This window comes from Suillus plorans (assembly GCF_016647745.1).
Source record: "Suillus plorans strain S12 chromosome Unknown HD556scaffold_130, whole genome shotgun sequence".
NCBI classification, from domain to species: Eukaryota; Fungi; Basidiomycota; class Agaricomycetes; order Boletales; family Suillaceae; genus Suillus; species Suillus plorans.
Genome location: NW_024537514.1, coordinates 14,720 through 28,666, shown reverse-complemented (window position 1 = coordinate 28,666; position 13,947 = coordinate 14,720). Strand labels below are relative to the sequence as shown.

Sequence of the window (13,947 nt, the reverse complement as noted above, 5' to 3'; positions counted from 1 at the left end):
ATCAGCATCGGAAATATCGATGAGATTCGCGAGAATGAGCAGCAACTTCTCCACTGGGTCGTTGCGCAGGGCCACTGCAGGTTCAAATGATGAAGCGATGGGTGAAAGATTGGGTTGTGATACAATAGTCGTAATCAAGCGAACACATTCTTGCAGGTTCTGCCTAAATTTCTGTCATCTGATAGCAATAACAATTCTGCCAAATCGATCAGAATCGTGCTCATAAGTATATGCAGGGTATAAAAGCTGGTCATTGCCCTACAGTGTTCCCCTATCCTCAAACACATCATTCCCCCCTCAGAAGATTCTATATCACCTCGCACAGAAAATGCATTTCTCCTTCCTCCTCCTCCTCCTCGTCGCTTTGACATCATCTATGTCTGTCAGTGCATGTGTGACCCAGGGTCAACCTTGCACCCCCGGGTCAGATGACGAATGCTGCTTTATATTGGTTTGTGTGGCTAATGGCGTGAGTACTAGCAGGTTGCTGTGCAACATAACTCACCTGCGCACCTTACTAGTTGAATGGAACTTCAGTCTGCACATCATAGCCGGTTTGAAAATTGAGCCGGTGGCCTGGGCGACACAGTGAGTCGTGTTTATGGTTTTGCTTGGGTACCATGCTTGATGGTGCAATACATTACTTTTGCAAACTGGTGTAAACGTCGACCGGTCGGTGTTCATAAACTTGTTTCTTGTTCTTTAGGCATCCCAGCCGTTGGAGGGTTGATGTTGCCGAAGGAGGGAGCGGGTTCCAGAAGCAGAGTTCAGGCACATTACACATATCCTGAGGTCACATGAATGATGAGAATACTGAAGTTTAGTTTAGGTACTCTGAAAACCAGTTGTGGATGTCGACTTGAGATCGGCCTCGCGAGACTCGTATGAGCAATAATAATAATTTCGAGAAATTTACATCATTCACTGTTCGCTACGTACTGCACAGGACACAATCACCAGGAACCGGCAATTGTGACAGACAAAATATACGAATAACGGTTGCAAGTCATTGTTTTCCATGAGCTTGATTGTATGAGAAAAGCAAGAAAGGATATGGCATAGGTCAGTCATAGCATAGTGGAGTTAACGTAGGATAACGACGACAGGTTTTCCAGCCCTATCAAATACGGATGGGCCTCACCGAAGCGGGAGTGGGCCTTCCCCTAGGACGAGGTCGGTTGAGTCTTAATGTTTCCGATGGCCTATAGAAACGGGTCAGCGGAATGTATATACATAGATACGATATCACACTTACGTCATGCCCAAGCCTTGCGACATATTACCAGGTACAGCTGCCAGAGAGATGTTACCGATGCTAGCATTCTCCTTATTCTCTGAACCATTGCGGCCAGTGCTCCTCTTCACCCAACCCAAGGCAGCTCTTCGCGCGACCGAGCCCACGCGGGGACGAGGTGGGAGGCCGAACACGCGCTCGAGTTTACCAGGTGACATTGCTGCGTCCTTCATGAGTTCACCTGCCTTGGTGTTTTCGATCGCGGGTGACATAATGTTAGGGTTGACGGAAATCTGTTGCAGCGCCTTCGGATGACCTTGGGGGCGCATATTGTCATTGGGAGCGTTTTCTGCGACGGCTGCAACAATGGCCGCCCTCACTTGCTCGGTGGCTGGAGAAGATGTGAAAGAGGTCTTGAAAGTCCTGGGGTAGGGTGAAGGTCGAGAGTTGACGCGAGAACGCATGCGTCGAGGGCGCAACTCTGAAGGTAAAGGCCCGTAGTTCTGCATTGAATGTTCCAAGAGCGCTTGCATGCCGGAAGGATGACTAGGAGGATCAAATGCTGATAACGACGTTCATTACAGTACAGTAAACAGGTAATAAGTACTCACATTGAACTGCGAAGACGGAAAATGGTGTGTCAAGCCAGAGTCGCTGGCTCTCTGTCACCGTATCTTCAGCTTCATCGCGAAGCGCATAGTACTTGCGTAGCGCCATGATTCCTCTCTCGTCATCCCACAACGACACCGAATCCATAGACGCAGTCTCAGCGGGATCAGGAATAAACACGGGAGCACGACCAATTGTCTTTGTCGTTGAATCAGAAAGTTGGATGTTCTTTGTCGAAGAACTTGGAACCGACTGAAGGGATGAAGTGGGAGCAAGCGATGTTGTGAGTTCCTCCTCGATGGTCTCGTAAATAGACGTGCGTGATGCACGAGCCTGAGAGATACGTCGTTGGTGACCGTGGCCACGAGCGCGTGGTCGGACTCGGTCCAAGGTAGCGTTCGACAGAGGGTGAGTAACGTCAGAAAGCATGTAGTTGACATGTGAGAGGTCAATGCTGGACTGCGAGCCTTCCGAGAATGTGGAGTACCCATCCATTGAAAGTGGAGGGGTCTCAGCACCAGAACTCATAGACGTACAAGTGCTGGAGCGAGAACGACCTGCACAAGAAGGACGGGTAAAGACAGGGATGCGGACTAAAACCCCAGTAAGACAAAGACATCCATTGCAAACGACCAACTCACAAGATGTTGATAGTTCTTCCTCTCCTTCTGCGATCAACACCGTGTTCTCCAAACTCTGCCTCTCCAAAAGACCGTGCTTTGCTCTAATCATGCGCTCGTCACCAAACTTCACCGAATATGCAGTCGAAGCAATCGACGGCTTGGTCTCAAGAACTCGACTCTTTGGAGATTCATAGTCATCAGCCTTACGAAGGAAATTTGGCTGGGGAGCTTCAGATGCCATGTGTTTCCTTTTTTCAACTTGGCGACAAGGTGAGGCTTCGATCATGGATCCTACGGAGCGGCGTCGAACATGGCCACCACCAAGCATCTGCAAGAGAAAACGTAAATAACCAATTCACAAGCATGATTCCAATAACTTACGCTGATCATGGTGTCATCTTCCTTCTGCGGACTATGAACACTGGCAATGCTGTAGCTTGATAACCGTTTGAATTGAGGCGGTGCATGCGAGGAGTCTACAGCAAAGAACGCAGAGTCGGACGAAGAAACGGATGTCCTGTGGCAAGTTTTCTCAAAGAGCGAGTCTTCCATGTTGGGCACTGGTTGATGTTCATGGTCCATGTCCATGATCGAATCATAGGACATGCGATTTACGTATTGACCACTCCGGAACTGCTCGCTTCCGATGCTCCCGGCAGGGCTTTCAGGCGGCGATGCAGAAATAGCGGTCAGTGGCATTCCACGATCCAAAGCAGAGTCAAGCATCTTGTCTCCCAGTCCTGGCCTCCCCAGGTGAATCTCCGAGAAGTCGCTGAGCATGGAATCCACAGAAAAGTCGGGGCGATGCCTAGCCCACGAGGCACGCCCGCCATGAACGTATGGTTGCGAAACGCTGCTCGTGCTAGCGCTCGAGTCATTGCGGCGGCGGTATCCATAACTGCTGCGGTTGTGTCCATAGCTGTTGCGGTTGTATAAGCTGATCGGTGGACCTAAGGAAGAGACGGAAACTGCAGACGAGTGGCGACGATGAGCAGCAATACGATTATATGGGTGCAGCTGCGAGTGCATTGAGGTACGGAAGTAGAAGCTGGAGGCATCGCTGTCAACGCGTCTCCTGCGAGGTTGTTTGTGGATGAAGGAGAATGTATCATCAAGAGAAGACATAGTGAAAGAGAACTCGTCCGAGGAAGGACGCTCCCGAAGGCTTGGGAGTGGCAATGCCCCATAGTCGAAAGGATCTGTAGACCCGTGATTGATAACCTGTCCATATGACGAGACGGACGCAATGCTGAACATAGACTCGCGTTTGTTGTGCTCGCTACGCGAAGTGGCTCCCGGCGGAGGGTAGAAATTCGGACGATTGTCATGGAACTCGAATCCCCTTCTCACTTCTGCGAATGAATCAAAGCCTGCAAAGCTCAGTTCTGAAGAGTGTCTGTAGTGACCTGGAACATTTGAAGTGCGAGCAGCTGAACATCCGATGCGCTTCGAGCTAGTGTCTGAATCGAGGCGAACGCGAGATGGAGGTGAGGGAATTTCAACAGCCTTTGCAAATATGGACTGGAGAACAGCCGAGTCATCAGCAGCTAACGAAGTTGCGGAGAGGGACTTGGCAACAGCCAAAGGAGGGATGATATCCGATAGTGTGAGTGGCTCCTCATTCTTTTCACCCGAGGGTGCAGGCGATGGCTTGCCGCCAAACTTGAAGTTCCTATTGAGCTGTCCATCTGATGGTCGTGATTTCATGGACTTCGTGGACCTAGCGTTCCTCAAGAGTTGAGGCCGCTCTGCGCAAAGGAAATCCTCCTCCTCCTCCCTCTCCCAGTCATTTGTCGTGGCAAAACTATCCGTTCCAGGAAGCAGCGACGGTTCAGTGTCCACATCCATCGGGAAGCCCTGAGGTAAGAACTCCTGCGACACATAGTCCATACTGAATGTGCTATCCCCCGCGCGTTCCAGTTCCGCCTGCAATGACGGGATCTTGGGCACAGGAGGCGCATCAAGTGGAAGGTCAAAATCATACCGCAAATCAATCTTGGCAGGTGTGCGAAACGCGTTCTCCAACTGCTCGACGAAACTAAGCCTGTTAGATCCACCGCACTCGTTCAGTTTCTGCAGCTCGCCCGTGAAGTCAAAGGATTTCTTGGTATCGTCCTCAGATGACATTCCAGCTTCTTCAACATCAGCATGGTGGTCGTCCTCGTCGATGACTTTGGCGCGGAACACAGGAACTTCAGTAACGGAGCCTTTGGGCAAAGGGAGTGGCATCTCGGGCGGTAGCCCGGGCGAGGGCAGTGGTGGATGCGCGACCGTCAGATTAGGATTGAACGACAACGTGTCATCTGCTTCGTGATCCGAGTTGGACAAAATGATCTGCAATTCGTCAGGAATGTCAGAGTCAGGATCGCTCGCGTCCAGCTCTTGTGCTCCCACGGAACCGCCCAACGTCCCTGCGAGACCAAGGTTTCGGCGTGCATCAGGGAGAATCAGTAAGCCCGGGCTATCAAGCGGATTCTGAATATCATCGGTGGTGTCGCAGCGCAATTGCAAATGCGCATGCTCTATAGGCACAAGGGACGATGGTTTCCTCTCGTGTCCCCTTGCCTTCTTGAACACAGGGCTTGTACCCAGCGACGCACGAGAGCTGGCCTTTGAATGTGCAGAGCCAAACGTACGTGATGATGGTGAACGATCCGCGTTGCCCGTGAATGGTAAGCTCATAGGTGCTGCAAAGACAGTGCGTCCTGAGACAGGCACCCTGCTTTTCGCGGGGCGGAGTGCTTTGAAGACGGGCTCTGGTTCTGCCGCAGGCGCAGGGCTCATTGTACGCTTGTGCGTGAACCTGAAGGTCGATGCTGGCGCATGTGAGTCCCTCTGCGGGGATTTCGCAGGTGATATCCCAGCATTGAGCGTTGCCCACGGTGCGATATGCTGCCCGATGGACGGAACTACAGCGGTGGATATTGTCTTGGCATATGGGCGGAGTGACGTGACGCTCGCGGCGCTTGCGCGGAGGCGTTTGACAGGGCTTTCTAGAGTCATGCGTTTTGTGGGGCTGCCAGCTTGGGAAGATGCCAACAAAGATGGCGAACGACCACTCAGAGGTGATATATCCGGCGTCGCTTGCAGATCAAGGCGGTTGATGAGCTGCGCGAGATCATTTGTTGCTGCGTCCAGGAGGGACATTACTGCGCAATCTGTGTCATAAACGAATCAGTACAACGCGAATAATCGACTGGCTGTACGCATGACCTGACGTACCGTTTTCGTCCTCGTACATAGCCTTGGGCCTGCTACGCCCCAAAGGCTGCTCGCTTAGCGGCCTTAGACGTGCTCGCTTGACTGGTGTCTCGAGGTCGCTGTGTCCATCGACAGTTGCTTCTTCGATGGTTACGAGCGGCACAGTAGGTTCCTCTTCCTCTTTCATTCCCTCACCTTCGTGGTCAGACAATTCCCCGGGGAAAACTGCCGAGAGTGGCGTCCTCTTCCTGCTATCCGAGCTCTTGCGGGTTCCTTTGGTCTTCTTTTCCTTGATACTATCCTTCTCCTTCAATGCGCGTTCCTTCCTCCTAACCTCCTTCACGGTTTCTAACCCAACCTCATCCCACCTCACCGAGCAACCCCCAGAAGACCCTCCCGAAGATACAGAAACAGGCCTCACGCTGCCAGCGCTGCTCGCTGTCATGGTGGATCCCGTCCTTGCCCTGGCCAGAACACCACACCCTAACGTGGCAGCTGAATCCACCCACGGTTTATTCGAGCTCTGTGCTTGAGCAGCTACAATCGACGATGCCGTAGACCCACTGCGCATAGAGGGGAGACGCATTGTGGAGGGGAGGCCGAGCCCAAGGATGGACTTCTTCTTGCCAAGAGTTGCTCTATTGGCGTTCTTTTCAGGGCTAGCGCTGAGCGCGCCTGCTTCGAAGCTGCTACCGGAGTAGCGAACGGTTGCAGCCTTGTCCTTCTCTTTCGCCTTTTCTTTCTCCTTGTTTTGGCTCTTATCCTTTTTTTTCTTCTTTTTCTTAGGCTCGCTAATGACGGGAGGAGTAGGTTTAGGAGTATCATCGGGCGCGGGGATGTTCTTGAGTTGTGCCCAAGAGCCAATACGTGCGAGAGAGCGCACAGAGCGCATGGCTCGGAGAGCGACGCTATCTTTGCCTGAGCCGAGGGGGGCAGTACTTGGTGGAGCAAGTGTAGCACCAGATGCGAACGTCGCAGATGGCGGCGTCGGTACACGCAAGTGCTGGTTCTCTGCAGGTGACTTGGAGTGCTCAGAGAACACTGGGCTGTGAAGCAAAATCCCCGAGTCGAGAGAATTGAACCGTGCTCGGGACTCGGTTGGTTCACTTGTTGAGGGCGGTGCGGGCGCTATCAGATGAAATATGTTAATCACGCGCAGGAGCGTGAATCATGAGCTTACATCTCGGTCTGTCTTTCTCCTTCGAATCCTTCTTCCCCTTGCCGATGGTCCACCATCCGGACTTTTCATCCACCTTTACCTTCGATGTATTCTCCTTGTCTTTCTTCTTCTCCTTCTTTTCTTTTTCCTTCACATGTGGAATGTTGGTCACCTCGCCAAGAGCGGGACCCCAGCGCATGCCATCCAAAGCCATGCGGCTCTTCTTCTTCTTGACTACGACGATCTCCCCAATCTCGGGATCAAGCATCGGGTCAACATATATTTCGATGCCTGCGCTACCATTCTTATTCGAGTCGCGGGCACCAACTCGGCGCACCACGTCCGATAAATCAGTCTCTCGCGACGAAAGAAGACCAAGCTTTGATTTCTTGGGTACGAGACGCTTACGAGGCGTTGCATCTGAGGACGAGGCTTTGGGCGCGAGAGCAAGTGGGGGCTGGGGTTCAGACCATGGAGCAATGGAGGAATCGGCTGATGAGGGCGTTGCAGCGATAAGGCGGATGGTGGGGATAGCAGGCTTGGTTGCAGGTGTTTCGAAGGGTGATGGTGAGCGGGTGCGAATGGTGTCAGTTGGTCGTGAGAGAAGTTGCAAAGGCATGTCGTCGTCTTGTGTGCAAGTAAAATTGATGATATAGAAAAACGGTCCTGAAAAACGTTATATGCAGTCGTAATCGTATTAAAACAAGTCGTCGAAATTCGAAATGATGAAGCAAGCAAAGTAGAAAATGAGAAGGCGTTATGAGTCGTCGTGAATCGTGGTCAGTGTCGTTATGAGATCTATGTTGATTTAACTTGATTGTTTGTTTGATGAGATCGTCGTGGTCTTGCGGTCCTGACGGTCGTCTGAGAACAATTGAACTCGTCGATGCCTTGAATTAGTAGAATCTCTAGCAGACATTAGCAGTCAGTTAAGCAAAAGGTTCCTTGTCTAAAGAATAGACACATACCCAAGTGACGAAAGATGACTTACGGTGACAAGCTCGCGCACAAGAGAGACAAGAGCCCCTTCTACCTTCACCGCCTTCCTGAAAGTCGAACTTATTTGGTTGTGTAGGTGTATAAAAACAACGCGTAAATAAGACGCGAACAAATAAATAACTCACGTGATCGCATCCGAGCCACTGCTGTCGACCAGTTCCCGCTATCCATGTCATCACGTACGACGAGGGCCGACGACGCATACTTCCTCAACGTCTTGCAGTGCACATCAAGTTATATTACCTGACTTCTACTTCCAACTGATATTGAATCCCAATTCAAATACCAAATGACAGTTGAGAATGCTTGATGGCCCCACGTCTTTTGCCCGTTGTCTTCCTTCCCGGCTATGAAGGATACTGTGACGCCGAAAGATCAAGGAGAAATATATGTGCGGCATAAATGCAGAAACCATAAATGACAACCTCGACGTACTCACAAGATCATGTTCCGTGGTTGATCTTCACCTCATCCGATTCCAATCGTGTCCCATGATGGCACCAACGTCGTAACCAGGTCCACTCGGGACATGCACAAGCACTTCATTTTTCAAGTGCGTATCACACTTGATCGGATTAGAAACTTATACACTAGAGTTGCAGCGAGAATCATCAAAGAGGCACTGCGGCACCACAACGCCGTTCTGGAACTTCCTATTGCGCTTTGACCGAGTTCAACCGAACGTTCCAACTCCGTACTGCTATGCCCAACCCGTGTCTCAGAAAGCTGCGTGGATGTTACCCGATGCCAGCGTGGGTGTTGGCATCCACTACGGTCTACCAACCATTGATTTTCTTCTTGCCGAGGAAAATACAACAACTTCCCTCCGGTATCCTTTGGTTTATCCGACATGCTGCCGATTTCATCGTCAGTGCATCTACAGCCTCCCGCAATCACCTCAGCCATCAATACGCGTTCAGCTGATCGCGGGCATGAGGCATGGGGGGAATACCCTCTATAACAGACCGTTTTAATTTTGTTCGTGCTATTCTTCTCTTTATGTTGCCGTCGATCGTTCTGAATATCCATTTGGCTAGTTTAAAATCGCCATTTAATAAATAACGGCTGCCTGTATTACATCCTGTGATCCCTTTGTTTCCACAAGCGACACAGAAAAAACTAGGGTGATACTTCCGGTTGCATGCACGAGGCAAACTCGCGCTATGACATGCACATGTTTGATGGAAAACAGTCGCCCACAGACCATTGATATTTTTTTTGCGTGTTCGATGGAACAGTGGCTCACGTTGCTGAGTTAGCCTATGTGGGGCCATTGTTGGCCTATTCGCAAGATTCTAGGGTGATTCTTCCGGCTACATGCACGAGGCATCGCCTATCGCATACCTATGCAATTTTTGATTTCTCACAGTCTATCCACAGTTTTCGGAACAGCGGCTCCCTGTTGTCAAAGCTTTTGTTGCAACAATGATCACCGCTCGAGCGCTCATGAATGATTGGAACATGTAGCCCCTAGCATTAAACGACGATTTCCCTCCATCGGAGTTTGAAACTATTTGAACATCGGGATGCAACGTAATCGCCAGCGATGACAGGTTTGTCCCTGCCTCGAGGCAGACCTTGTGCTAAAAAGGGCGGGAGTCGAAGGCTGTTCAGATTTCCTACACTTGGCGATATCTTAGACTGACATTGGGCGTGAGACGAAGGACCTACTGAATATATGCAGGCACCCATGACTCTTGGAGAAGCGCAGGCACATGCCATGATGCCATCCTACACGCTGTCTACTCCCGCCATCTTTGGTAAGCACCTGCCATATCCGTACACCGCACATCTTATTTTCAATTTCCGGATATTTACGCCAATCACGGGTAACCGGATTACGAAGCGCTGAACCTTTTAATAAATGGGTTACCTCCCCCCACGTCCAGACACTTCCGACTGACCGTCAGGTTGACTGTCACACCATTTCGTGCTCCCCTCAAGGTCAGTACAACAATTCTGATATCGTCCACCTCAATCCATGATGACAGACTTTTGTTTCAGATGCCTTCTGTGACGTTGAACAGTGTGTCAGGTGACTCTTTCGTCAACGTTCGCAAATTAAATGCAGGACGCTATCTGCATGGAACCTCAATCTCAACAATTCCAGACGAACTGTTATCTGCCATCTTTCATGTTGCAACACACGATTTTCACGACTGTTATGACGCTATATTTCACGCCACCACAATCTCACATGTTTGTCAACGCTGGAGAAACGTATCTCTTTCAACCTCATCATTATGGACCGTCATTGTTCTTACATTTCCCACTCGTCGCACTCAATTCTTTCGCACCGTCGACTGGCTCGCGCGTTCCCGCTCTCGCCCTTTGCACCTATACATGGATTTCCGAGATCCCGCATGGAATTGGGACGAAGCGTCACATTGCTTCGGCTGGCAAAATATGGAAAATGTCATGCGACTTATTCTGCCCTATGCGCACCGGTGGCAGAAGGTCGAACTTCTCACCGACACCTGGGCTCCTATTTTTACCTTCCTCTCCTATACCTCCCGCATAAAATCAGCTCCTATGTTACAGGATGTCCTTCTTTCCCGCTGTAACGCCTTCTTTGCTGCAAAGGGCGAGCTCTTCCGTCCTTCTGCAATGAGGCATCCAGTCTCCTGGTTCGGGGGAGGCTCTGCATTCCACAGCCTTCGTCGGGTCTCCCTTGCCGGTGTACACGTGAACTGGACAAACTCGGGATTGTCGGGTCTCTTGGAACTTGAACTCAAGTACCACGCGAGCGAGGTGATGCCGACATTGCACGAGTTCTGTGACATCATATCTGCATGTCCTGAACTCGAGCGATTGAGCATCTTGGGATGGGGTCCTCAGATAGACGTAAACGTTGCGCCCAAGCAGCGCACTCTATACCTTCCACATTTACGAGATTTCGCCTTCGGATTCATCGACGTCGATTATGCTATTGATCTCTTGTCGCTCTTTTACCTCCCCGCACTTGAAACGCTCTCGCTGGAGGATATTTCTTCTTCACTAGATCCGTCGCACCCTTGCGATTCGTCCCGTCTTTTGGAATACCTCACAGCAGCTCACTACTCGTGCACAACTTCGTTTCATCCATTCCCATGCGCAACGTGCGGACCATATCCCTTATCTTCACTTCGTTCTTTGGAACTTCACGGCCTTACATCATGCGGAGTTTCCTTGCGCTGCTTTTTGCAGGAAACCGCGACTCTCGACCATCTCGTACTGTCCGGTCTGGACAAACCGAACTTACAAGCAATCGTTCCAGACCTAATCGCCGCGGCGCTTTGTCCGAGTCTTCTTGACTTGAAATTCAACGATACGGGCCCGACGATCGCTGCGTTGTTAGCTTCTCTTCCAGTCGGTATCGTTCGCAATTCCAATTCTCCATCGATGCGTGTCATCGTAGTTGCGAATGCTGCCGACAGTGATGACGCAACGCACGAGCTCGTGCACCTGTTGAGGGCTGCTGGTGTCGAGGCCATGATCTTAGGGAACGCCACTTGTTAAGAGGCTTGGCGAGGGAAGCCGCAGCATCATTGATCAATTTCACGCGGCGCTCGTCAGTCACTCGTTCTTCCCTACACGTTCCCCTTTATCACCAACAGTTTAACGCCCATTCTCCCTGCCTTTGTACGTATGTAATGTCCTTCACGTCACACTATATAGTGTATCTGTATGCCCACGCATTCCCTCATTTCCGTCAAGGTCGCATGTTAGTATATCCGTACGATAGAGCTGAATCACCTGTAGCATACCTACCAAATGTATAATAAACACTCGTTTTTATCGGACATAGATTAGCAAAATCATTATGAATCGGTCTCGGATGTATTATGATCAAGCACTTTGTGGCGATAATCTGGCTTCGACCATTTCTGTTACAAGGGCAACCTGTCGCATGGTTATAATTAAACGACGTAGATAATCAATATTGCAAAGTGCCGCGACCTATTCGCATCATGTGTCGACAAAGTACTCACATGGCAATTGCATGCGCATGCCTCAGGACCAATCATGCAGTGGTAGATATGAACAGTGTCAATGTATGAAATCGTGATATCAGTATTCTTGCTCCCGACCATGATTGCAAAACGATAACGTGGAAGTCCAGATGTTAAAAATACAGCCTCCATCGAGCATCTGAACTAGGCTCATATTCCTTCTCCGATAAGTCGTTCAGGTGCCTCGACATATGCCCTCCAAGACTCCACAAACGCAGCCAACTCTGCACCCTCTAGCACACGATGATCCGCACTCCAGCTCACGCCAACTTTGAGCCTCCTCTCCCCACGGTCACTCTTACTGACGTCCCACACCCATCTTGCTCTGCCTATGGCCACGATCGCGACACCACCCCCAGGTACTAAAACAGGGTGTGCGTACTCTCCGTCGCCGATTGCACCTATATTTGATATCGTGACCGTTGCACCACGTTTCGGCATCTCGTTCATCGTGAGTGCGCATGGTACTTGACGGCCGAGGAAAGAAAGATGCTTGAGTTGTGAAGATAGGCTGTAGATGCTGTGCGTATCTGCATGGGGTATGACAGGTGTGTATAGACCTGTCGGGGTGCTCAGAGCAACAGCGATGTCCGCGTGCGGACGGATGGTAAGGGTAGGCTTGCCTCCCCCATTTACGCTACCTAGCGTTATGGAGGAACGGAGCACGGGCCATGCCATCATGGCCTTTGCAAGCGTCTTTATGAGTATGGGGAGGTATGTGAGACGGGTGAATTGGGCGCTTTCTGGTACGGGAGGAGGAGATGGCGCGGGATGCAGAGCGGAAGGGTTAATTGGGAGTGATGATGATTTGGAGGGATCAAAATGTTCAGGTATATGCGAATTGAGTGTTGGGAGAAGAGAATGGAGAGATGTGAGATCGAGGGAAGTCGAGTAGCTGATACAGATGATGAGTGACAGCGAATGATAATTGAAAGGACGAAATCATACCCAAAGTGTGGAACCTCAAGACTCTGAGTCATAGCTTTCCACATGCCATAACGTGTCCGACCAAGCTCGACAATCACGTCTTGTTCGGTTTGCGCTCGTGGTGCAACTGAACCGAGGTCTACTGAAACAGAAGAGGCTTGCTGTGATAGGAATGCATCAATATCCTTCTTCTCGATACGTCCGTCACGTCCGCTGCCCGAGAGAAGTGCAAGGTCAACCTTGGACTGGCGAGCGTAATGACGGACTGAAGGCTTTGCGAGCACGTTCTCACGGTTAACATCGGGAGTAGAAGGTGAGTAGTTTGGGTCCATGGGGTGTGGTCTTCTGGGTGCAGACGGTTCCTCACGGATCTGTTCGGCCCGAGAGACAGCATCTTCCACAACTTTGGAGTTTGGAATTATTGGCGACGGCACTGGTGAAGCCGATGAGGCAGGTTCTATCTGCTCTGCACTTTCGCTATCCGACAATTCCTCATCAACCTCGATCACACAGAGTCCTTGGCCAACCTTTGCAACTTCACCTTCCTTCACCAGAATCTCTTTCACTATACCATCGAACGGGCTTGTGATTTCGACGCTGGCTTTGTCGCTCTGGACCTCGCATAAAGGATCAAAGCTTTGGATGGCGCCAAGTTCCTTGACATTCCTGAATTATGAGCTCAGTGGGGAGCATGATATTTGTAAGGTCCGGCCGACGCACCATTTGATGACTTCACACTCTGTGATACCCTCGCCAATATCAGCAAGCTTGAAGCTCTGTAGAATTTTCCTCGAAGATAAGGATGGTGGAAATGTATGGAAGTGTGAGACGGCAGTTGGACGAGTGAGAAGGCGGCGGAGAGGGCGGATGAACATGGTAAGTACTGTGCGGGGAAGATAGATGAACAAGCTCTGCTAGATCCGATCGGGCTAGAAATGAAATACATGTGATTACATAATCACCGATACGTTGAGTCCGGTTCACTTCCACAGCTTGACTTGACCTTTCTGCAGAAGTTCCGGATGTCCTTGGATTTTTGTTAGGTGTATAGCCATGCGGCGCTTTTCCACACAGGATGTTTTTGGTTACAACAGCACTGCGTTTCAAATGACAGCCCACCGTCACTACGTCCTACTATCGTGGCACAATGCTATAGGACCACTCAATCAATCTTGTTCCGTGCGTCATTTCCCATCATATTTG

At 50.5% G+C, this 13,947-nt stretch overlaps 4 protein-coding genes across 4 annotated transcripts; 2 read left to right on the top strand and 2 right to left on the bottom strand.

Annotated features, from left to right (window-relative positions):
* Window positions 1-14: 14 nt before the first annotated feature.
* Window positions 15-890, top strand: HD556DRAFT_1426124 (uncharacterized protein). Its single transcript, XM_041304627.1, has 2 exons — window positions 15-576; window positions 645-890. The coding sequence occupies exons 1-2, from the start codon at window positions 329-331 to the stop codon at window positions 799-801; spliced, it is 405 nt and encodes a 134-aa protein (XP_041152228.1). The 5' UTR covers window positions 15-328; the 3' UTR covers window positions 802-890.
* Window positions 884-7,895, bottom strand: HD556DRAFT_1426110 (uncharacterized protein). The gene is made up of 8 exons (XM_041304626.1): window positions 7,795-7,895; window positions 6,848-7,734; window positions 5,689-6,795; window positions 2,848-5,624; window positions 2,485-2,794; window positions 1,846-2,436; window positions 1,256-1,796; window positions 884-1,202 (listed from the first exon to the last, which is right to left on the bottom strand). The coding sequence occupies exons 2-8, from the start codon at window positions 7,443-7,445 to the stop codon at window positions 1,121-1,123; spliced, it is 6,006 nt and encodes a 2,001-aa protein (XP_041152227.1). The 5' UTR covers window positions 7,446-7,734; window positions 7,795-7,895; the 3' UTR covers window positions 884-1,120.
* Window positions 7,896-9,665: 1,770 nt separating this feature from the next.
* Window positions 9,666-11,685, top strand: HD556DRAFT_199670 (uncharacterized protein). The gene is made up of 3 exons (XM_041309883.1): window positions 9,666-9,769; window positions 9,817-9,860; window positions 9,936-11,685. Exons 2-3 carry the CDS (start codon window positions 9,830-9,832, stop codon window positions 11,321-11,323), a joined length of 1,419 nt encoding a protein of 472 aa, XP_041152226.1. The 5' UTR covers window positions 9,666-9,769; window positions 9,817-9,829; the 3' UTR covers window positions 11,324-11,685.
* Window positions 11,686-11,693: 8 nt separating this feature from the next.
* Window positions 11,694-13,708, bottom strand: HD556DRAFT_1426102 (2-oxoacid dehydrogenases acyltransferase-domain-containing protein). The gene is made up of 3 exons (XM_041304625.1): window positions 13,465-13,708; window positions 12,766-13,410; window positions 11,694-12,712 (listed from the first exon to the last, which is right to left on the bottom strand). The coding sequence occupies exons 1-3, from the start codon at window positions 13,617-13,619 to the stop codon at window positions 11,968-11,970; spliced, it is 1,545 nt and encodes a 514-aa protein (XP_041152225.1). The 5' UTR covers window positions 13,620-13,708; the 3' UTR covers window positions 11,694-11,967.
* Between the last annotated feature and the right edge of the window lie 239 nt (window positions 13,709-13,947).